At 42.2% G+C, this 22,675-nt stretch overlaps 1 protein-coding gene across 1 annotated transcript; it reads right to left on the bottom strand.

Annotated features, from left to right (window-relative positions):
• Positions 1-3,831: 3,831 nt before the first annotated feature.
• On the bottom strand, positions 3,832-22,387 carry RAB9B (RAB9B, member RAS oncogene family). The gene is made up of 2 exons (XM_027837378.1): positions 22,353-22,387; positions 3,832-7,305 (listed from the first exon to the last, which is right to left on the bottom strand). Exon 2 carries the CDS (start codon positions 7,261-7,263, stop codon positions 6,658-6,660), a length of 606 nt encoding a protein of 201 aa, XP_027693179.1. The 5' UTR covers positions 7,264-7,305; positions 22,353-22,387; the 3' UTR covers positions 3,832-6,657.
• Between the last annotated feature and the right edge of the window lie 288 nt (positions 22,388-22,675).

Genomic DNA, 22,675 nt, shown 5'->3' with positions numbered 1-22,675 from the left:
GGAACTTTCCATAGGCAAGGAGGAAATTGCCCAAAAAGATTTCCATGGCCTTAAGTGATCACAGATTTCAAGCAGGAAGGGACATTCTTAACCATTAGTCCAATTTCTTCATCTTGCAGAGAAGGAAACAGATACCCCAAGAGATGGAGTGACTTTCTCAGAATCTCACAGAGAGTCAGTGCTTATACTGGTATTCAAACCGAGATTCTTGCTGACTCCAAATCCAATGTCCTTTCTACTACTCCCAAACAGAGCAGGGGTACAGTTGTAATCTCCCAGCTAAATACTAGAATCCTTTGTGTTGTTCAAGGTAAAATCTCTGCCTTAAGGCTTTATCCTTATTTATATTGGTTTACTTGAGATCTCTAGGAGAAAATAGAAGGAAATCTCTGATCTGACAAAGAAACTGGGTGGAACCAAGATGGTGGTGTAAAGGCAGGGAATGGCCAGAGCTCTCCCCCAAACCCCTTCAAATACTTTAAATAATGATTTTACACAAATTCTGGAGTGTCAGAACCCGCAAAAAGATGGAGTGAAACAATTTTCCAGCCCAATATAACTTAGAAGGTCTGCTGGAAAGGTCTGTTGCACCAGGGTGAGAGAAGAGCACAGTCCAACACAGGCTGGACCCCAGAAAACCAGGAGCAGACCTCCTGGCAACTGAATCAGTGGCAGCAGTGGCGATGTCCAGACCTCTCAGCCTACAGATGGTAAATGGATCAGACAATGGGTCACAAGGAAATTTCCAAGGATCTCTTTGCTGGTGCCAGGGGCAGGACTCTGTACTTGGATATGGGTCACAGTCCTGGGTCTTAGTCCCAGTGTGAGGAGGAGCACTAGCACAGCAGAGCTCATGGCTGCAGGGGAGCAGGGACCCTGGTCACAGTTCCAGGGCTGAAAAGAGTACTTGTGGTCACTCACAAGCCAGCATACAGACCAAGAGAGCAGTAAACACACCTCTCCCTAGATCATACTGATGGGGGATGGGATTCGTGCTGGATCCCTAAAAGGAAAAGCCCCTGAACTTTCCCACAAATTTCAGGAACCCAGCCCCTGAACCCAGACCCCTGGTTTTCGCTCATCTCAATCAATAATCCTTTTAACTGCCCTTTTATTGTGGCCCTCATTGTCTTCACTTGGCCCACTCCAGGCTACTTGCCACTCCTTAATGCCATCCAGATCTTCCCAGTCTTTCTGTATAAAAGCACCAATTTTATCCTCATCAAACACACAGATTCCTTAAGAATGTGGCCCACTTGTATTGGCATCACAAACAGCACAGACTCACTAGGAGTCTGGCCCACTTCTACTGGTGTTACAATAAACTCACCACTTGGACTGAAAGAAGGCTTGAGTGGTCGAATTTTTTTGAGGTAGACCTGCGCCCTGCACTCTCACATTTCGGGGTTCCTAGCATTCCTAGACCACAACAATACCACCTGGGAAGACCCAAAAACTTACAGGTCCCCAGAAATACCTCTGAAAACAGCTACAAAAACCTAGGGTTTCCCTAAACCAGCCTCCTCCAAATCAGGCAAAGTAGTTAGCAGCTAGCAATAAACCTTGAAGGCCAGGCCAATGACTGCTAGTCAATGGAAAGGAGAAAGGAAATTCAGAGGTACTGGTAGGGATGGAGATTCACCAGGCGGTGGCGAACAGGAATAACCGAAGAAGAGCAGATGACCTTTGTAAATTAGGCAGCACTGAGGGGTCAAAAGGCACTTCCAGGTTCTGTTGCTGCCTATGTATTTACTACAAGAAGATGGCTTATAAGCCATCTTGCGTGCGGCCTTTTGACCGAGTCCAAGTTTTACGGAACAAATCCTTTTATGAAGGGGATTTGTTCTGTGAAGTTTGGATTCAGTCAACAGGCAGCACTTGAGGACCTGGAGGGCCACATGTAGCCTCGAGGCCTCAGGTTCCCCACCCCTTAAGCCTTAACCAGAAGTAAAATATGAGAGAGGAATATCAGGGATAGCTCCAATTACAAGTCTCTCTAGGCCAAGGTCACTCTCGGCATCAGAGCTACACAAAGAATGGACACCCAGTTCCCTGGAGCTGTGTTATCCACAAACACTCTTAGAACAGATACCCAAATTTAGGATCTAATTGGGAGGAATGAGCAGATAAATTTTCACAAAACATAAAAAATATTTTGATCTTTTTCTCTAAGAAATTGGGATTGATCTAAACATTCCTCACCTCTGCCTCTTGGAATCCTCAGTACCCTTGATTTGGTAGGTTCTACTAATATAAGAGTTAACCCCCACTCTCAATTGCATGGAGGATTACATTGAAAATTGCTCTTGTGGCAGAATTGGGTCTTTCATGAGATTTCACTTGCCCAACATTTTAATACAGAGAAGAGAGGCAGGAAGAAGATAAGAGATTTTGATAGAAAGAATGTAGAAGGGCTAAATTATCCACTGTGCTGGGATTTGTGTCCTGAAGGGAGAAAGGATGGGATTTTTAAAGTCACTAGCAAGTACAATGTGTTCTGATGAAGATATCTTTAGAGACGCAAAATTGCAGAATCATACATTTAGGGCTGGAATGAACCTTGAAAAGGTTATCTAGTCTAACCCCCTCATTTTCCAGAGAACACATAGGCTCCAAGAGGGGACGTGACCTACCCAAGGTCACGTAGCTAGTAAGTGGCAGTGCTGAGATTTAAAGCCAGGTCTTCTGACTCCTAATCCAGCATCCAAAGGCAACATGAAGAGTTTTTTGTCTGGTCTTGCTTATACTTTATTTTTCTAATTGATCAGAAGGTATGAACCAAAATACCATCAGTATGTACTAGGTTAGTGATAGTAGCAAGAATATAGAACCTGGTTTCAGAAAACCCGAATTCAGGTCCTCCCTCTGTTCCTTATTGGCTGGATGACCTTAGGTGAGTCATTTAGCCTCTTGGAGAAGCTTCCCCAGCTGTGAAGTAGAGATAATAATATTGGTACCAGTTATTTCACAGGGTCACCATGAGAAAAGCACTATGAGAATGGGAATGATTAGGCATTAAGAAAATAAGCAGGTGGAATGTTTATATTTAATAGTGTATTTATATTTTATAGTGATTTAATATTTTATTTTAAATTACAATAAAGACCAGGAGAAAAAGCTTCAGTTCCTAGATTACAGATTTTAGAAACCATCTAGTCTAAACCTCTCATTTTACAATTGGGAAAATTGAGGCCCAGAGAAGTTAGGTGACTTGGCCAAGATGACACAGCTCATAAGTTGTAGAGCCAGGATTTGGATTTGAAACTGGGTCCTCTGTTCTTTCCACCACACCATGTTATCAATCCACACCAACTAATTCATTAGGAGATAACATAAAATTGACCTCAAACCCTTTTTGTTTTTATTTCCTGTGGGCTGAACAATAAGCAGCAATTTTCCAGTGTGGCACAGTGGAAAGAGTACCTTTGGAGTCGGAGGACCTGGGTTCAAATCCCAGCAGTGTACCCTTGGGTCTGGAATGAGGGTAACCCCTTGGGGCTTCAGTTTCCATTCCTGTCAAATAAGGAGATTGGATCAAATCACCATGAATCTATGATTTTCGAGTTAAGGCAACATTGCTTAGGCTTACCTGCTGCTCAAAAAAATGAACTTGGACAAGTTTACTACAGTCTTGGTCAAGGGTCACATGTGGCCCTCTAGGTCCTCAAGTGCTGCCCCTTGACTGAATCCAAACTTCACAGAACAAATCCCCTTAATAAAAAGGATTTGTTCTGTAAAACTTGGACTCTAGAAGGCCACATGTGGCCTCAAGGCCGCAGGTTCCCCACCCCTGGTTATTGCAAAGGTAACAAAAACACAAGATTGCACAAATTCACTTTAACACAGATGAATTTTAATAGCTGAATCAAAACACCTGAAACACAATTCTTGAGACTTTTAGCAGCACCAGCAACAAGGAGTGTGGATTGCCATAGGGCAAAATTGAGATGGCCAAGGCAGGCACAAATTGAATTTTGAAGCCCCTGGAATTTTCTTTTAATACAGAAAAATGAACTAAACAAAAATTTGGTATGACATTTTAATGGACCATTTAAAAAAAACCATATGTAGTTCTAATGAGGAATGTCATTTTAAAAAAATCTAGTGTTCCTTAAAAACAAAAGCCAAAACAGAAAAAAAAGACAACCCAAACCATCAACACTAAATATTCCAGAGTAATATCATCAATCACTAGCCCTTTCTGCACAGTTTCTGGGGCTTAAATTAGCCTTTCTCTACAGTAGCCAAACTATACATTAGCAGCCCATTGGGTGTTGCACATCAGAATGCCACTGCTTGAATCACAATTAAGTACTTTCATTAAGAGATCACGAATTTACTTGGCAGGGAAATTAGTATGGCAACGGTGAAGAGAAATGAGGCTTCAGTTGATCCATCAAGATGATTAACATTTGTCTTGGGTAGAAAGCAGGCCCAAGAACATTCAATTTATGTGATTTTTAGTCAACAAACCATATGCTACCATAACAGAAGCAAGTCCTTTGGGAGTCAGTCCATGTTGGTCTTTATAAAGGCCTAAGATCTACAAATGGAAGCGATCATAAACAGAATGCAAATACAAAGAGAGGGCCCATATCCCATGCACTTTTCAAAAATGAGCATTAACAATGACTAGTTCTGACTACAGCAACTTGAAAATTTCCAGCTTAATGTGACTGCTGCAGTTGGATCATACGACTTGAAAACCAGTATTGGTGGCTGTGGGTGAAGTCAGTGCAGGAGCCTAGACTTAAGAGCTGGGGGGAAGTGGAGAGGGCTAATTCTGGTTCTGACATTCAACATTAAGGCTACTCTGGGTAATGGGGTCAGCTCTATACCTTAATTGAAGATTTGGGTGCGATCAGGTCATTCCATTTTCATGTTTTTGGAAGTCTTGGCCTTTTGGACCAGGTAAGCCTCTCTGCATAGGTGAACTTTTTTATGTAACTATTACAGAGGATAGGCTGTACTGTTGTGAAAGTTGCCCTCAGGAAAAAAAATCCCTTTACTGGTAGTTTCTATAAGTAATTCACAATTTGGGGTTAGATATTTATCAAAGAGAGCATGGATTTACAGAATAAGAACTACATGGACAAATGGATCAATCAATAAAAACTAGGTTCTGGACTATAAATTCCAATAATGTGGTTTAGAGCCAGCAGCCACTATGACCGAAAGTTGGCCAAGCCCTGTTGTACGTATGTATTTTCTCTTCACAATGCTTACGTTAGGACACATTAAGATGACTTAGAGTTCGAGACTTTCCCCTGCCATTGTCCAAAAGCAAAAAGAATTAACTGACCAGTTGCTGTTAAAGACAAACCACTTGAAAGCAGCATTTTAAGACTAAAGCAGACTAAGACATTAGCATATTGCCCTCTTGGGCCTGAGCTGCCAGCCCATGACAAACCTGTAATTACATGGCACTGAAACATACATTATGGAGTCAGAGGACTTTGAGTTGGAAGAGAGCTGAGAGTCGATGGCATTCAACCTCTCACTCAGTAAGGGAATCCCTTCTATAGCATCTCCGATAGGTTGTTACTCAGCCCCTGCTTGAATGCCTTGAAGTGACAAGGCCCTCTCAAGGCAGTCCAGTCCACTGGTGGATAGCTCCCATAGCAAAAAAGTTTTTCTCCTTCTTGTAACTTTAACCCTTTGGTTGTAGTTTTGCCTCTTGGAGCAGCAGGACAAGTAAGTTTCCTCTTCTACGTGGAAAGATCTTCAAATACTTGGAGTCAAAGAACTTCAGGTGGGAGACTTGTTATCCTCTCACTTCTTTCTAATGGCCTTCCCGATGAGCTTATTCTCATGGCCAAAAAGAGCACCCGAGCCGAATGCAGTGAATCCTGACTAAAGACACTCATTGTTAGGAAGATCAGGCAGAACTCTTCCATTGATGAAAGGCTGACACGGAAGCGACATCTCTATGCAGCAAGGGTGCAAAGTAAAGGCAGATCAACCATTTCTCTCCAAAGAAGGTTGGACTATTTGAACGGAATCTATTCATTTCAAACAAAAGGAGTATACTGTTTCCAGTGGCATGAGTCTGTCTTGCATTGAGGTGGTATACTTTGAAAGGCTCAGAGCAGGAGAAAAATATATAGAAGGGTTTCAACAAGGCAACATACATTGTTACAAATCTGCATTTCTAGGCATGCCAGCCTTACGAAGCATCACTACTTTTGTTGCAACACAGCTCAAGACTCATGTCTTTCCTTTGGCAGAAATGTGAGGAACTACTTTTCAAAAAGTTTGATGGAAACCTTTTTCAGTTCATTAGTGGAAACACTTTCAGTGATACCTGTAGCTCTCCAACTCCATGTTGCTGAAAGCCTCATTTTCACAGCGGGTTCTGGGTTAATACTGCAAATGTGAAACTATGTAATTCATTCAAGACCTAAATCTTCCTTGAAGGCCCTGGTTGATATATGCAGGAAGGGAAAATAGCAGAAATCACACACAAATACATTTGGCTTGCTCCCCATAAAGCTCTTTCTTCTCAACTCCCAACTTCAATTTGAAAGGCTCTGATTGACAGTCAACAGTAACATCTAACTACCCTTTTCTGGACACTCTTGGATGCACCTGGAAGTCATCTCTCCTTATACTATTGACAAATCAATGTTGGGGTCTACTTCTCTAGAAGCTGTGGCCTTAACAGCATGAAGATCCAGCCTTGGAGCTGCTGTTTAGGTCAACAGTATGGCCCAGCAAGCAATGCTCCAGCTGCTCCTCCACCGCCAGGACCTGCCTCACTGCTTCCTCAAAGGCCACTGTGACATTGGTGTCATCCTTGGCACTCGTTTCTAGGTAGGGGTAATCCCCATGCTCCAAACACCAGGCCTGTGCCTCTTCGGTGGTCACTTGCCTTTCGACTTTGTCTACCTTGTTACCTAGGACTACAAAGGGGAAGTGATCAGGGTCCTTCACGTCTGCATAATAGATGAACTCTTTCTGCCAGTTGCTAAGATTTTCAAAGCTCTGCCTGTCATCCACGCTAAAGGTCAAGAGGCAGCAGTCCGCTCCTCTGTAGAACGGTGTTCGGAGGCTCTTGAAACGCTCCTGACCCGCAGTGTCCCAGATCTGGAGGGTCACAAAGCGACCATCGACTTCTAAATCTCGATTTAGGAATTCCACACCTATAGTGTGGAAAGCCTGAGAGTCAAATTTGTTGGTTACATAACGGTTCATGAGGGAGCTTTTCCCAACTCCACCATCCCCCAGGAGAATGACCTTTAGGAGCAGGGACTTCCCACTCATTGTAGTGGCAGCAGGTGGGTATGGGCTTGTGACCAAGACAATCTGAAAGTAAGAGAAAAATAAGAGGGAAAATAGTTAGACCCAAGCAAACTAGAAGCAATTCAATATTGAATTCCTCTGCATTGCAGAGGAAGGCTCTGTACTTTAATTGACAGATTAAAGAGAGGACATGGACAAGAGTTTCCAGGATGGGCAGGCACAGATTAGTTGTGATCTGCACTGGTACAGGGAGTACTCATATTGGCAACATCACAGAGCCATTGGAAAAGTATCATTTTTGCAAACAACTCAGGCCTCATAACAAACAGTACATAGCAAAAAGAACACATTCTTCATGATATGCGGGGGAAAAAAAGAGAACTCGCTTTTCTATTGTCTAATGCTGCTATAATTTCTGACAAAGTGTTGAATGTTCAAGGCCAAATAGTTGACGAAATAATACTTCACCCTAACTAATTCTACAGAGTTTCTGTTTTGGCCCAGCACTGGGAGAGTACAAACAGTGAAGGCTAGTTGTGTAACTGATTTGGGGTTTGATATCTGCTACTGAGAAGTTCCAAGGTAGCTAAGGGAAAGGGACCTCTAGTCCTGCAACCCCTGGAAGTAGAAAGGGGAACAAGGTCAAGTTTGTCAAAGAATTTCTAGTTCGGTGGGGCTTGTCTATCAGTGAGGGATCTACTATGATTTTGACTTTTCTGAAACTGATGGCATTACAGAGGTAATAAGTATGAGGCAGAAAAAAAAGGAATTTCTCACTAGTTTCGGGGAGAGCCCATGGCAGCTTATCTCCACATGGAACACCCAGAAGGTATCTCAGACAAATTACATATAGTGATTAGGTCATATAGTGATTAGGGAGCTAGACAAATCTGTAAGAATGATGAAGTTAAAGGGAATATTCTGATAGCAAGAGAAAAAAGAGAGATGAGAATGGGGCCACTAATTAGTGCCCTTACCAGAATGCTTCCAGAAGCATATACATCACAAACTTAATAAGAGACACTAAGAAGCCTTCTCCTTCCATCCAAAACTCTTTGATATATCTGTGTAGTAATGAAACATTCAAAATAACAGATCGTGTGTGTGTGTGTGTGTGTGTGTGTGTGTGTGTGTGTGATTCATACAAATGCTTCTACAAATGTATCTACTTACCTGGTTCTTTTTCCACGATTTTAGTCTTGTTCTCCCTCCCCCCCAAAAAAACCCCAAAAAACAAAACATAGGAAATTGAATTTCAAAAATCTATAGTAAAACACACCAGGAAATGAAAAAAGTAACAACTTCAACTTAAATCCACAGCACATATTTAACATGCACAATTGCACAATTAACACTGTAAGAAAAAATTCAAGTTATAAAGAACCTTAACTTGTCCCAAATAGAATGTATTTAATTTGTATTCTTAGTGTGATAACCTTAAAGAAAATGGCCTTCAATAACAAAACAAAGCAATGCTAGTAGAAGATATTTAGTAAAGAGAATGCACAGAGGGACCTAAAGTATGGGGGAACATCTACACTAGATTTAGGCTTCCTTCTGTTTCTTTCTACTAAAAGCCCCATTTCCATGACAGGACAGTTGCCCCAGTAAAAGGCTAATCTGCCCCAGACTGTCATACCAGCTAATGTTCACAGTTAAATGAGGAACTGGATCGATGATTTTACTGATATAGGGAACTCCCAGAAGAGAGAAGTCCTTCTACCAATGCAAGCCAACAACTTTCCTGCAACTTATGGTCTCAGAGCCCTGACAAGTTGAGTGATTTGCCCAGGGTCACACAACCAGTCTGTGTCAGAGGTAAGACTAGAACCCAAGGTCTTCCTAGCTTCAAAGCCTGCTCTCTAACTATAATGCCACTCTGCTACTCTGCCTCTCTCACTGTCCACAGTAACGAAAATAAAGCAAAACTGTAAGCAAAGCTTCTGCTTATCTTTCTATTCTCAAGACTGGGCATTTAATTAAGATAGTCAATCTTGAACAAAGGTTTTCATATTTTTACTGGTATAGCACATAGCACTAAGCCTAGAGCTTAAAAAAATTATTTTATTAATTGGTTGATTGATTAATTAAATACAAGACTTTGTAAAATTATAAGACACCTTCATTTCAAGAATAATATTCTTAATCAAGGCAAAACTCTTAGATAAACGATTAGACTTGGGTAATAGAAGTCTAACCAGAAAATCAATTAGCAAATGGGTCTCATAGTTTACACTGTTAGAATATAAAGCAACTTTTTCACCCAACTGTTCAATAATTTAATGTTATAAATGCCAGGGAATACAAGCTAATAATAATGGATTAATCCATCAATAGAGATAGTAATTGCTAAGTCACTAAGCACAGCCCCTTTCAGGGTGGAGGAGGTACAATGTCATCAGTGTGAGGAACTCCCTGTTGTGAAAACTCCCTCTACTAATTCAGTCGGACAGTTTGTCTCCAAGAGTTGTCTGGGCACTGAGAATTTCAGTGACTTGCCAACAGTCACACAAACCATATATATGAGACTTGGGACTCAAAGCCATAATGACACTATAGATTTCTCAAGCACCCTCATAATTACAAAAGCCTATCTTATATCCTCTTCTATTTGCAATTTGAAATTCTTGAAACCAGCTCGATTTGATAAATGTTTCTTTAAATGGCGATGGAATAGCTGTTAGCATACTTTCTTGTTCATTGTGTGGATCTGAAAGACAATTTCAGCAACCAGGACTCTTGACATACTATGATAGCAATCAACGGCATGTGTGAAATGAACTCAATCACACTCCCAGCAGACTGGTGATCACATTGTCAAACTCATTAGGGGTAATTTCCTGGCTGTGGATAAGCTCAGTAGAATGAAGGGCCAATGGAGTGACTATGGAAACCAAACTACCAGAGAGCTGCAATTAGAGTAGAAGAGTAGGAAGGGCCGCATGGGGAAGGAGACTGCAATTATTTGTACTTTGACTGCTTTGTGAAACATACAAATGATTTTGAACCTGTACCTTTTCATTAACAGTAATTTCACTAAGTTTCACTAATTGTCTGAGACAATTAGATACTTATACATCATAGTTCCTTTGCAGCGACAACCTCTGTTCTTTGGCTCAGAAATCCTACTAATAAGCCATAGGATCCAGGGCCACATCCTCAGGGCGGACAAGGGGCCCGGATTGGCACCACCTCTTCTTTTTGAAATTACTGATGTTTAATCCGTCTCCCCAAATCCATGTTTGAGGGTCAATAACAGGACACGAAAGTCCAGTGACAACCTTTCCCCTTCTAGATCCCCTAGTGCAGGTAGCTCACTGTTACTACTCAGTCAAATGTTTGTTGATTGCTATAAAAAGTATCTAGGAATTCAGGCTTCTGAACTGATTCCAAAGGATCCAATCCCATTTCTTTAGGGTATTCGCCTGCAGCATGGCATAGCAGAAGTGGAGCTGGACTAAGAATCAGAAGATTTGGGGTTTTAGCCCCAACCCTACCACTTCCTACCCATCTGACCCTGGAACAATTCAGTAGAACACAGGCTCTTCTGAGGCCCAAGAAAAGACGTTCACCTCCCATGAAGCTTTGGTTTTGTCTGCTAAGGAGAATGGTCTTTGGACTGGAAAGGATAGAACAAAATGAATAATAGGAGATACTCATGATAAGTAGGGAGTTCATAAGAGCTGCCCTTAACAAGTTCAAATCACCAGATTCAGAAGAACTCCACGCTATCGTTAGGTGTGATTACTAAGCCATTCTCCATGATCTTTTCAAAGAATGGAAATTTTCTAAAAATGGAAAAGAGTAGACTAAGCAAACTATATGCCAGTGAGTTTGACTTTGGTTCCTGGCAAAATTCTAGAACACCTTATTAAAGGGATGGTTACTGAACATTTAGAAAATGAAGCAATGATCACAAAGAATCAGCATGGCTTCACCAAGAGCAGTTAGTCATACCATGGTCAATGTGTCGGTTTGTTGTGCTTAACTATACTTCACTTTTAGAAGGGAGGGATCTATTTTGGGGGGACATGAGGGAAGTTGTCCTTGGGGAGGCAGAGTAGAGAAAGTACTGGCTCTGGGATCAGAGGACTTAAGTTCAAATTCTGCCTCTGAAGCTTACTGCCTGTGTGAGCTTGGGAAAATCCCATATATAACGTACGTCCCCAATTCATCTTGAAGATGAGGGCGTTGGGCATAGCTCTATGATCCTTAGTGACAGAAGAAATACAAAGCATAAATAAAACAAAAGAACAGGTCATGCCAGACTAATTCCTTTTGCAACAAAGTTCACAAAAGCTAAATCAGAGAAATGAGGTAAAGTTTCTATCAATTTTAGCAAAGTATTTGATAAAGTCTCTCATGCTATTCTTGTGGCATGAGATCGAAACATGTGAACTAAAAGATAGTGCAATTAGATGGATTCAGAACTGGTGGAATGGCTTACCCTAAAGAGTAGATAGTTAGTAATGGTATGATGTCAGCCTAGAAAGAGACGTACAGTGAAATGCCCCAGAGAAAGGTATTTGGCCTCCTACTGTTTGAAATTTGTTGTCAATGGCTTGGATAAAGGCATAAATGGTGTGCTTATTAAATTTTCTATAGCTCACACACCCAGTAACATAGTATGCATCCAAAAAGATGGCCACTTGTTGGGGATTCTTTTTCAGGTGTGGCCTCTGAAGGCCCATCCACCTCATATCTCGTGATTCTCATTTGAGCCTCACAACACTCCTTCAAGGTAAGAGCTAGAGGGAGCATTATCCCCATTGAGGAAACTGAGCCTCAGAGAAGGATACTGACTTGCCTATAATCAGATAGCTCGTAAGTATTAAGAGGTAAAATTTGTATCCAGATTTTCTGCCTCCAAGTTCAGTGCTCTACTTCCTTCACTACACTGCCACCATATATGTGAAAAAGCTTTGTAAACTGAAATCCAGAATGCTAGAGACACCTAGAATCATAGATTTCGAGCTGCAAAGGACCTTCGAGGTTATCTAAGGCTAACTCTTATTTTACAGGTAAGTGTAATTTTACAGCGATGAGCCCAAAGTCTCAGAGGTAGTCATCATCAAACACAGGGGCAGGGTTGACTCCACTACACCAAGCGGATACCTGGTAGGAAGCGTCGTTGTTGTCATTGTTGCTGTTGTTTGTGATGGTGATGATGGTGATACAGTCATGGATTGGATTTTGAGAGGGTAATTATGATGATGATGAAGATGATGATTATTACTAAGAGGAGGCATCAATAAAAGGAGTGAATTTGTCTTTTTCAGAGATAATTTACAATATAAGCATTACTATACACCTTCATGACTACATCTGAATATGTGCTATGGATGGCTTCTGCAACATGAAGTTGGCAACATCTTTTATTCATGTTTCTGGAGGATAACAGTTGTATTATTAGCACATGAAACAACTCAAAACCCCTTAAATCTGTGCCAATTCTATCTAGCCCTTATGCAGGAGGTATACGTTATATGTCTTAAGTTTTGCTTTTTTGATTAAGTTCCTGTTTTTCAGTAATCAGATTCACCAGTTCAGGCCTCCTCAATTTTTTTTTTTTTTTTTGGTGAGGGCAATTGGGGTTAAGTGACTCGGCCAGCGTCACACAGCTAGTGAGTGTTATGCGTCTGAGGTCAGATTTGAACTCAGGTCCTCCTGACTCCCAGGGCCAGTGCTCTGTCCGCTGCGCCACCTAGCTGCCCCCCTCCTCAATTTCTGTAGCTGTCTTATACAAGGTCGGGGCAGTTAGAGGGCTCAGTGGATAGAACGCTAGGCCTGAAGTCAGGAAGACCTGAGTTCAAATCTGGCCTCAGAAACTTACTAGCTATGTGACCCGAGGCAAGTCACTTAACCTCTGTTTTCCTTAATCCATTGGAGAAGGAAATGGCAAACTACTCCAGGAACTTTGCCAAGAAAATCTCATGGACAGTATGATCCACGGGAGTCATGGAGAATAGAACACGACTGAACAAGTATACAAGGCCAAGTGAGGGAGGATTACATTCTGGAACAGTGATAAAGCTCCTCGTAGGTCACAGCCAGAGGCTGGCCTCCTCTATCTTGTGGGAACAAGCTCTAGTGACAAATCCTAGCTATATCAGTACTTCTCCACCCCCACCTCTGAGGGGCTATAAAAACCTCTACCCTAGGGAGAGAACTTTAGGTTCATTCAGGGAGGAGTTGGTGTCCTGACTGCTGCCTCAAGAGTCCTGCCATTTGGGTCAGATTCGGGAAGCTGACTGCCACGGTTCCTGTGTATCCTTGCAAAAAAATCCCCATTCACTCTGCAACTGTATGTTAGCCTTGTTTAGCGATTTGCTGCCCCTGTGATTTGAACCCTACCACTGATCAGCTTGTCTGGCCAGGCTAATACAAATTGGTACTAGGAGTTGGGTGTAAGAACTGCACTTTTAAACTAGGGTGATGGCAGGACAGACTGGGCAGAGGAAAGTGAAGGGGAAGGAGAAGGAATTCCCTGTCCTCTACTGGATGACTAAAATGAAAGCAAAACCAAATGGGGATGTAGACAGGCTTATTTCCCTCCTAGTGAAGAAAGCAATAGTTGAGAAGGAAAGACTGCAGCCTGAGAAATTAGTCCGTTGTGAAGATGTGGAGGAGAATGGAGGAGGCAACTGAATTCAAGACATTTCCAGAGAGGAATAAACAGAATGGTTGGTGAAGGCAAAAAAGGTAGTGAATCCTTTCCTCTCTCCCTAACTCTGACTATATTGAAAAGGGTTGGTGGGTGGGGGTGGGTTGGGGAGGGCATAGGGATAAGAAAAATCGCAAGAACATATCTGGGAATATTGGTTAAAGTTTAGCTCCCTTTAAGCAATTGATGACTTTGAAGTCTGGATTTATGGTTCTGTGTTAAATCTAATGTGTATACATGTGATGTGTAGGTGTGTGTGTATACCTAGATACATGTATGAGTCTGCTGTTTAATTATGTGTTCACCAATGTGGTAGCAGTTAATTTAGTTTACAATTTACTGTTCGTTTCTTTTCTTTCTTTTTTCTTTTTGGAGGCAATCAGGGTTAAATGACTTGCCCAGGGTCACACAGCTAGTAAATGCCTGAGGTCACATTTGAACTCAGGTCCTCCTGACTCCAGGGCCCGTGCTCTATCCACTGCACCAACTGGCTGCCCCTGTTCTTTTCTTTAGTAAGCTACCCAGTGCAAAAGACCTTGGAAAATAATTTGGCATCTGACTGTGCATATGCACGTATATATGTATGTGTGTGTCTGTCTGTGTAAGAGTAGAGAGGACAGTGGTTGTCAGTGAAAAGAATTTCAGCCAACTCTGGAGTCAGGTTCTTTGAGTTAGTCATTTAAAGTTTATAAAATTATGGATTACAAATAGCTGCCTTTTCTCTTCACATCTGGCCAGCACTGGGGGATAAATTCAGCGTAAGATTAATTGTGAAGGATTATGCAGACACCTGTGAATTTGTGTGAAGACTCTGAATTCTGCTTTCCATTAAACAAATAGTTTGGAAGAAATCATTACAGTCACGATTTTGTTGACTATGAATTTGATGCAAATTATAATGGGAAGGAAATCAGGCTTTCATATGATTCTACTGGGGGAATTTCAGCAATGTTTGGAATGTAAATTGATCTCAGTGACATTGCATGTGCACTGAATTTCATGTTTTTCTCTGTGGTGGGTTGCTGGGTTCACCCACCATGGAATGTTCAACTGTGGGGATGCAGACACTAAATAATTTGGACCTTTGCACCCAGACTTTCTTCCTGAGCTACCCCACCCCTTTTCTGCTGTTCCCTGAAACCAGGGATGGCTGATGGAGAGTGGGGGGTGGCTCTTCTCTTTGCCCCCTCTTTTTGTGCTGTTTTGTGCATTTTCCCCAGCTAGCATTTGCTCCCTACCCTCCCCCTTTCCTTTCTCTGAGATCTTTCTCACATCTGAGGGCTGACAGACTCAGACTGTCTGACTTTTTCTGTCCACCCAGGCCTTCCAAAGCAGCCCAGCAAGAACAGACCTGGGAAATGTATTTGTTATTGCTCTGGCTAGTTCTTGATGGACTTTTACTGCAAGTTGGAGCTTCTGATTCTGTTCCCAATTTCCTGTCTCCAGATATCTATTCCCTCTCACGAACTTAACGCCTATGCAACTCCCTTCTGTGTCCTTATTTTCTCTGCCTGAGTACGATACGTGATTTCCTATTGGAAGATATTAAAGCTAAGTTCCCCCAAAGTACTTATCTGATGGGGCTAATGCCTATTCTGATAAGCAATGACTTGCATATTTGTCTTTAAGCTAAAATCTCCCCAATATGATCAGCTTAATAAACATAGATTCCTTTTTTTCAAAGAAAGACCTATAAGAATGAGCTGTTGGGTACAATCCATCAAGACACACTATTACTAAAGCTAACAGACCCCCAAAGTTCATAAGACTCTTGGAATGTATATTAGAAGCACATCTTTGCATTTCTATGAACATCGTAGATAATAAAAGAGAACACAGACAAATAATGTAATTTTTGAATGTCTATAGTCGTAGCTTAATCAGTTTTGGGTAGATTTGACCCAACTTTCTATTTCTGAATGTGTACTGATGCAATATTTACTTGTGTAAACTGGGAAAGAATTATGAATGCTACGTTTGGGATGTTTAAGTTATAATCTGGAAAGCAAGCAAGTACCTCCTGTATAAATGTAAATTAAACCAGCAGTCCTAAGATTTCAAACTATGACATCTAGTCCCCGTGAATAAGGCACCAGGAGAATTTAGAGTTTTAGCTTTATGCTATCATATCTACTATTCCCTCTGGTTGTACTAAAGTTAATCTAAACCATCTTTAGCTCCGATACCTTCTCTAGGAAAGGAATCAGGAATAGCCATTAGTTTTGTTACTGTAGACTTGGGCCTTGACTCAAAATAGTGGAGGTTCCCTTTTTTTCTCATTGGCCTTTGCAATTCATCTCCCTTTTGTGGCAGTTGGTGATCCCCAAAGATCCTAACATCATAGCTTTGGGCTGGAAGGGACCTCAGAGGTTATCTCTGTAATGGGGACTTGGGAGCATGCCCAGGCCCATGGTAGTCAGTGTTACACTTCATGTTATATATGAGGTTAAATGACTTGCCCAAGGTCATCTAGGTAGCAGGTGGCAAAGCTGGGGTTCAAATCTAGCTCCTCTGAATCCAAATTCAGTTTTCTTTTTACTCCATCACCCTGATTGGCTCCAAACTTCAACACTCCTTCCCTGCCATGCCAACTTCCTTTCTGGTAACCTGCAGCTCACACCTGTCTTCCTAGACTCCATGTAGGCAGTTCGACCTCATCTCCACCAAAACAAAAACTGTTTCCTCTTCCCCATGTGGCCTGGTAGCCCAGAGCAGACTCTAGGAAGCTAACAGTGCCCTCTATCCTGGAATGTCCTGAAAGAAAACTTAATGTGAGATTTTAGGGATTCTCAAAATGGATGATTTTCTTCTCTGAAAAAGGAATAAAAAGTCAATTATCCTCTCACTTCCTTTGTTTTTTCTAGCTCTTGGAGTTAAGACTCAAAGTCTTCTAATCCACAAGCTTTCATGACTCTACCATGACTTTGGCAGCTCCTAAACAGCAGGCCCCCTTTTTTTCTCTCTTAGAGGATAGCTCCAAGAGCCCTTTTTCAATCTGATTTTTTTTAATAGAAAAAGAAGTTCAAAGTGGGAGAACCAAAACCCTAGAAGCTACAAGTTGCATCAATTCTAGTCTTTAGATAACAGTTTTAGCCAAAATAATTTGGAAGTAGCAAAGTAGAAGAGAGAACCTAGGTCTTGCAGTAGAAGTTCTTATGAGTGATCTGCAGGTATGTGAGTCTAGTTTTGAAATACACATTTGGTCAGTAAAGGCACCTGAAATACAGAACAAAACTGGAATAGAAAAGCATATAGTTATAATAGCACATAACTGAGCAAAGGTTAGGGCCATGCTAAGTAAAAAGGGACCCCACCCATACTAAGAAAAGTGAAATTGAAAATAAATAAATGAAAAGAATATCCTTGGTGATCTATTTCCAGTGCAATAATCTAGTAGAGTATTTTAGTATTGAATATGGGATTGTATGTAAAGCTCTTTCTAAACTTTGAAGCACTATGTGATCAACATCAACTATCATTGTTACTGTTTTTTCTATCCCCTTGCTTGAAGAACAACAGTTCTGTAAATAATTATTTCATTTGAAGCCGTGCGTCCCAAAGTTCATCACAAGCAGCCCAAAGTCAAGGAAGTCTTGCCCCCTACGAAGGACCCTAACCAGAGATAAAGTATGCTGGGTCATCTTTGAAGATCTCACCATAAGAGTGTAGAACAGAAAGGACCTCTTTGAAACAACTCAGCTTGCAAGAACTGGGTCTATCTTGACTACAATGAAAATGTAAAACTGGGGCTGTTATGCAATGTTTAAGAAAGTCTACCAGCACCAACACTAAAACTGAACTGTAGAATTCGAGTTGTCATCTGGGGTAATTTTCTTATCCAGAAGAAGCTGCCTACACTGTGTACTCAAGTGAGAATAATGAAGATCTCCGTGCTTTGCTTCCTAGAAACTTGAGTGTAGAGTGGATAATACATAGACCATTTTGCAGCTTCTACAACATGGACTCATGGGAGTGTGTGGTTGGAGGATCTTACTTATTGTTTTAATAGTTTCTCTTTATTTTAAGCGCTTCTGTTTACTCAACATCAGTGTATCCCATAATGTTATTATTTTGTCCTATACTGATGTCATTTGGTTTAGATTGTATTATGATTATCTAATATGCCATATTTGGATGACAGTTGAAAGTTAGGAGAACTGGAAAAGAAGGAAATTTAGAAAAGTGCTAGAAGCTTTGGAAAGACTTAGCAGAAACTTAATAGGTATGACAGATGGATCATCCACTGAAGGGTTCATGTAATATTATAGCTGCACACTAATTGAGTACTTGTCAATTCTGATGTAGAGGCATGAAAAGTTGACCAACTGATGACTGTGCTATCTCTTGTGATGAGTGTAAATAGTGGAACTTGCTGTGTAGGGAAGAAACCATTAGGACTACAGTTGCTTCTTACAATTTGATTATGATTCTATTTTGACCTTACTGTTACATGCCAGATCAGAAACCTGATAAGAAGACTTACTAAATTATAAGACCTAATTCTTGCTAGAAATTATTATTGATGTGAAGGGGCAGCTAGGTGGCGCAGTAGATAGAGCACCGGCCCTGAAGTCAGGAGGACCTGAGTTCAAATCCGGCCTCAGACCAAACACTTGACACTTACTAGCTGTGTGACCCTGGGCAAGTCACTTAACCCCAATTGCCTAAAAATTAAAAAAAACAAAAACAAAATTATTATTGATGTGATGGGCTTGCTGATGAATCTGTAACCAGCTATCAAGGGGAGACTTTCAACAGGTCATTTAATACTAAAGTGCTCATGAAAGAAGCATGAAAGAACCATAATAATGGTTCTGAATAACACACTTGAATATTGAATCAGTCCCAGGTGGTTATATAGGAGCAGTAGTAAGGATCGGAGAAGCGGCCTCACAGAGGTGGTGGCAGGACTTTTCTGATGACCCTACTGTTTTCCTCCCTTGAAAGGGGCAGCCCCCCACCTGGTTGACCAAAGACCTGACTAATGTACCCCATGGATAGTATGAAGACATATATTATGAATTGGCAATTCAGGAACCAAATTTTACTCTTTATAAAGACAGAACTAAAGAAACTAGGCCCAGCAAAACTACTTAAGGTCAGTCTGTAATTCCTAGACAAATACTCTGTAAAATACCATCAATATTACCACAAAAACATCTTTCTCCCCCTCGTGCAGTAAGTTCCTCTAGTTCTTAAAAAATACACCTAATTGTTCTATAATGATCTTTTGTGTAGCTATCTAACTTGGTATATACAGAAGAAACAAATGTTTGTAAGAGTTGACTGAAATGAGAAGAGACATACTAAACAAAAGGACAATTTTAAGATACCCCTACCATGAGAATCCACCATGGAAATAGAGGGATGGCATGTGGAAAAGTATATCCCAATAATAATTTTTTAAAATTTCTAGAGTATTATATGGTTTTTTTTCCTACCTTTATATCTTGTTTGTTTATAGAAATTGTTCTCATAAGCCCTTGGGTAGATAACTTTTTCTTGGGGAGACACTATTCTACTTATATTAAAAATTACTTGTCTCTACCTGTGGAATTCATTTTTTTTTTTTTGCATCACCAGGATAAGTCACCAAAGCCACAAAATATGGTGACAAGCCTCCTTGCCCCAGATAAATAAGGGTCATAATGATTGGTATAGCCTGGTAAACATCAATGGCAACCATCACGCTAACAGAAAACATAAGTTTATCCATCCCTACCCCGTCCCAATAAGTCAATATATCATTAAGACTTGAGTATATTCCTTCAAAGAGATGTGATATGGAGAAAAGTAGTAGTTGTATTATTGGCCTGTGAATCAGCTCAAAAGGTCCAAATCTTATATTGACTCTACCTTCTATGTAGTAGACATGGACCAGTGTACTGCATGCCTTCATTGTTGCTTTTCTGCTTAAGTTTCTGCTTCTCAGGAATCAGATTCCCTAGCTTCTGCCTCCCCTATTTTTGCAAATGAACTTGTTATGAGCTATGGACAATTTCATCCTAAAATAGTGATGAGGCCCCAACAGGATCATAGGCTCAGGCCGTTCCCCCTCTGTGAGAAAAAGCCTCTGCAATAAAACCCAGCTGTGCTAGTACTTTTCCATTCAGCCCCTGAGGGGGCCTTTAGGTTCATTCAGGAAAAGGCTGGTGTCCCAACTGCTGCCTCATATTTTTGGCCCAACATGCTCTACCAGGTACCCCAGAACTGAGATGATCTATGTGGCTATTGTGGTTATCTGTATCAGAGTCTGTAGTAATTGTACTCACCTAAGTAAGGACCACCTGATTCCCACCTGTTCCTGTGTATACTTGCAATTAAACCTCACTTAATTCTGGAACTATAAGTCAGTCTCACGTAATCATTTCCTGTAGTCTGTGATTTGAGCCTGAACTCTAATTAGCTTGTCTGGTCAGGCCAACATATCACCTTAGTTCTTGATTCTTTCTTACATTATTATTACTTTAAAAGGTGGCATAAAAGTGCTAGCACACTTTTCAGATAAAAATCAGTAGGTAGAGTTCCCTTTGTGGAAGTCATAGAATAAAAGATTGTTAAAGCTAGAAGGGACCTTAGAGATTTTCTAGTCCAACTTTCTCACTTCACATAGAAGGAAACTGAGGCCCAGAAAGCAGAAGTAACTTGCCCAAGATGTTAGTGGCAGATTCTGACCAAGAGTTCAGGTCTTCTGACTCCTAGTCCAGTGTTCTTTCTCTAATTCTGAAACAGAAAAATGTTTAACGGATATGAATATTGTTCCTTTCCCAAAACCAAAGCCATAATTCTCCCTGAAATAATAGTACTTCCATTATCATGCAATCATAGTTGGTAGAAGAGAGAGATGGTCTTTTAGGGATACTTTGAGAAGAATTAGCAAGTACAAAGGCAAACAAAACCATTTTTCTCTCCCAAGATACACTTGTTGCAAAAATTTAAATGAAACTGTCCAAATGAATCAACAAGTTGTCAAAGGGAGTCTATGAGAACATAAACATATAAGTCAAAAACCCTTATGTCTAGGCCCCGCAATCAGAATGATATTTGTACCCAGATGGAGAATTCTGATAGTAGCCTGTCCTAGAGAAAATCTAATTCAACAGGAATCTGAAAGCCCTAAAATTTCCTTCTTTTCCTTAAAGATGCAGACTTAGAAACATCATCTAGGAATCATCTACCCATTTCATTCAATGCTCTGACTCATGTTTTGCCCAAAATGAAGAATTCACTACAGCAGTGTTTCCCAGCAATTTTCACACTGCAGCATTTATATACTCGATTAAAATGGAGAGTGGGGATCTAAGAGAGAGAAAAGAATTAGTCCTTTGAAAATTATAATAGATACAATTACGATCATGGAGAAAGGATCGGGAAACAGACAGACAGGAGAATGGCAATGATATCTCAGTTGCCATAAGAGGAAGGAGCCTCTCCAATTAGGAATCCTGTGGCAAATCTTGAGTGGGGTTCTAATATCTCGCTACAAGAAGGGAAAGGTGTTGGTTGAGAGAAATAAGGAAAAAGAAAGCAGGGCTGTCCTCAGAATATATGGAAGAGAGTGGCTCTGCTGGCAGTATGCACCAAGGAGGAGCCCAGCAGTAGGGAAAGCCCGGCTTGCTGTGACACAGCACTTAGCTCACTGGTGGGATCTATCACACTAAGTGGAAAACACTGCACTAGTGAGTAGGAAGAGGGGGTTCTTTCATCTCCAGCCGCAATCACCTCAAAAAAAAAAAAGAGGAACGGCCATCAACTGGAGATCCCTTAGGTTAAGAGCACAGCCATTTCTGAGAAAAGAAACTTGTTCTTAAAATCCAGAATACCTTTCTCCCCCCACCCCCACTCCTTAGGCAGCAGCATCCGACACCATCTGATGCTCTGGAGAAAACCAAAGCCTCTCTGGTACACCAAACTCATTTTGCAATGTTGACAGGTTGGCCACTGTGCCCATGCTGGGAGCCTAAATGCCACCGCTGCCAGAACAGAAGTCATCACCTAGACCGGGAGGCCAGTTCGCGCCTACGATGTTCTATGCCACCAGAATGCCTAGCATCTCCTTTAGCTTCTGAGGTGCCTGACCTCCTCGTTCGCGAGCTGAGGCCTCGGTAATTGGGCAATGACCCAAAGCCGCCAGGTCTCTCCTAGGGGGCCAATGGATGGGCAAGGATGGATGGCATTACGCTGGCAGCAGCAGCACGGGGAAGAATGGACCCTGCGGGGCGCGGGGCGCAGGCAGCGGGACCCCCGGTCTCCTGGCCCCCCCTGGAGGGAGAGCGGGGGCGGGCGTCCCCCCACGCCCCCGGCCCGGGCCCCGGGCGGCGCGCATGCGTCCCCCGCGCCGCCCGCCCCCGCCGCGCGCCCCCCATCCCCGTCCCCTCCCCTTTGCCCCCGCCCGCCGCTGGCTCCCCGGCGATTCGCCCTTCCCACGGCCAGGTAGGCACCTTACCGGGGGGCAGGGCCAGGGGCCGGAGGCGCCGAGGGGGCTGCGGGCCTGGCTGGCTCAGTGCTGCTCGCTCTCCCGGTCCCCGTCACCGCCGTCACCTCACCGCCGCCTCACCGCTGCCGTCACCTCCGCCTCCTTCTCTGCGCCTCGTTCGCTTGACAGCTGCCGCTCGCGCCCGCCGCGTCTCGAGCCCGCGCTTGCGCCCGAGAGATGGGGAGTGGGAGGGGGAGGGAAAAGGGGGGGGTCGGGGACGGAGGCGGGGCTGGGCCGCCCTGCCTCGCGCCCTGGCTCCTGGGACCCCCGCGTGCGCATGCGCGCCCCGAGGC

This window comes from Vombatus ursinus, unplaced genomic scaffold (genome assembly GCF_900497805.2).
Source record: "Vombatus ursinus unplaced genomic scaffold, bare-nosed wombat genome assembly UNPS02004533.1, whole genome shotgun sequence".
Classification (NCBI taxonomy): domain Eukaryota; kingdom Metazoa; phylum Chordata; class Mammalia; order Diprotodontia; family Vombatidae; genus Vombatus; species Vombatus ursinus.
The sequence above is the reverse complement of the archived record's forward strand: the minus strand, read 5'-3'. Positions and strand labels throughout refer to the sequence as shown.

What these genes read in the sequence shown, in the direction of transcription:
- RAB9B (XM_027837378.1), bottom strand. Translation starts at nt 7,263, where the DNA reads ATGAGTGGGAAGTCCCTGCTCCTAAAGGTCATTCTCCTGGGGGATGGT.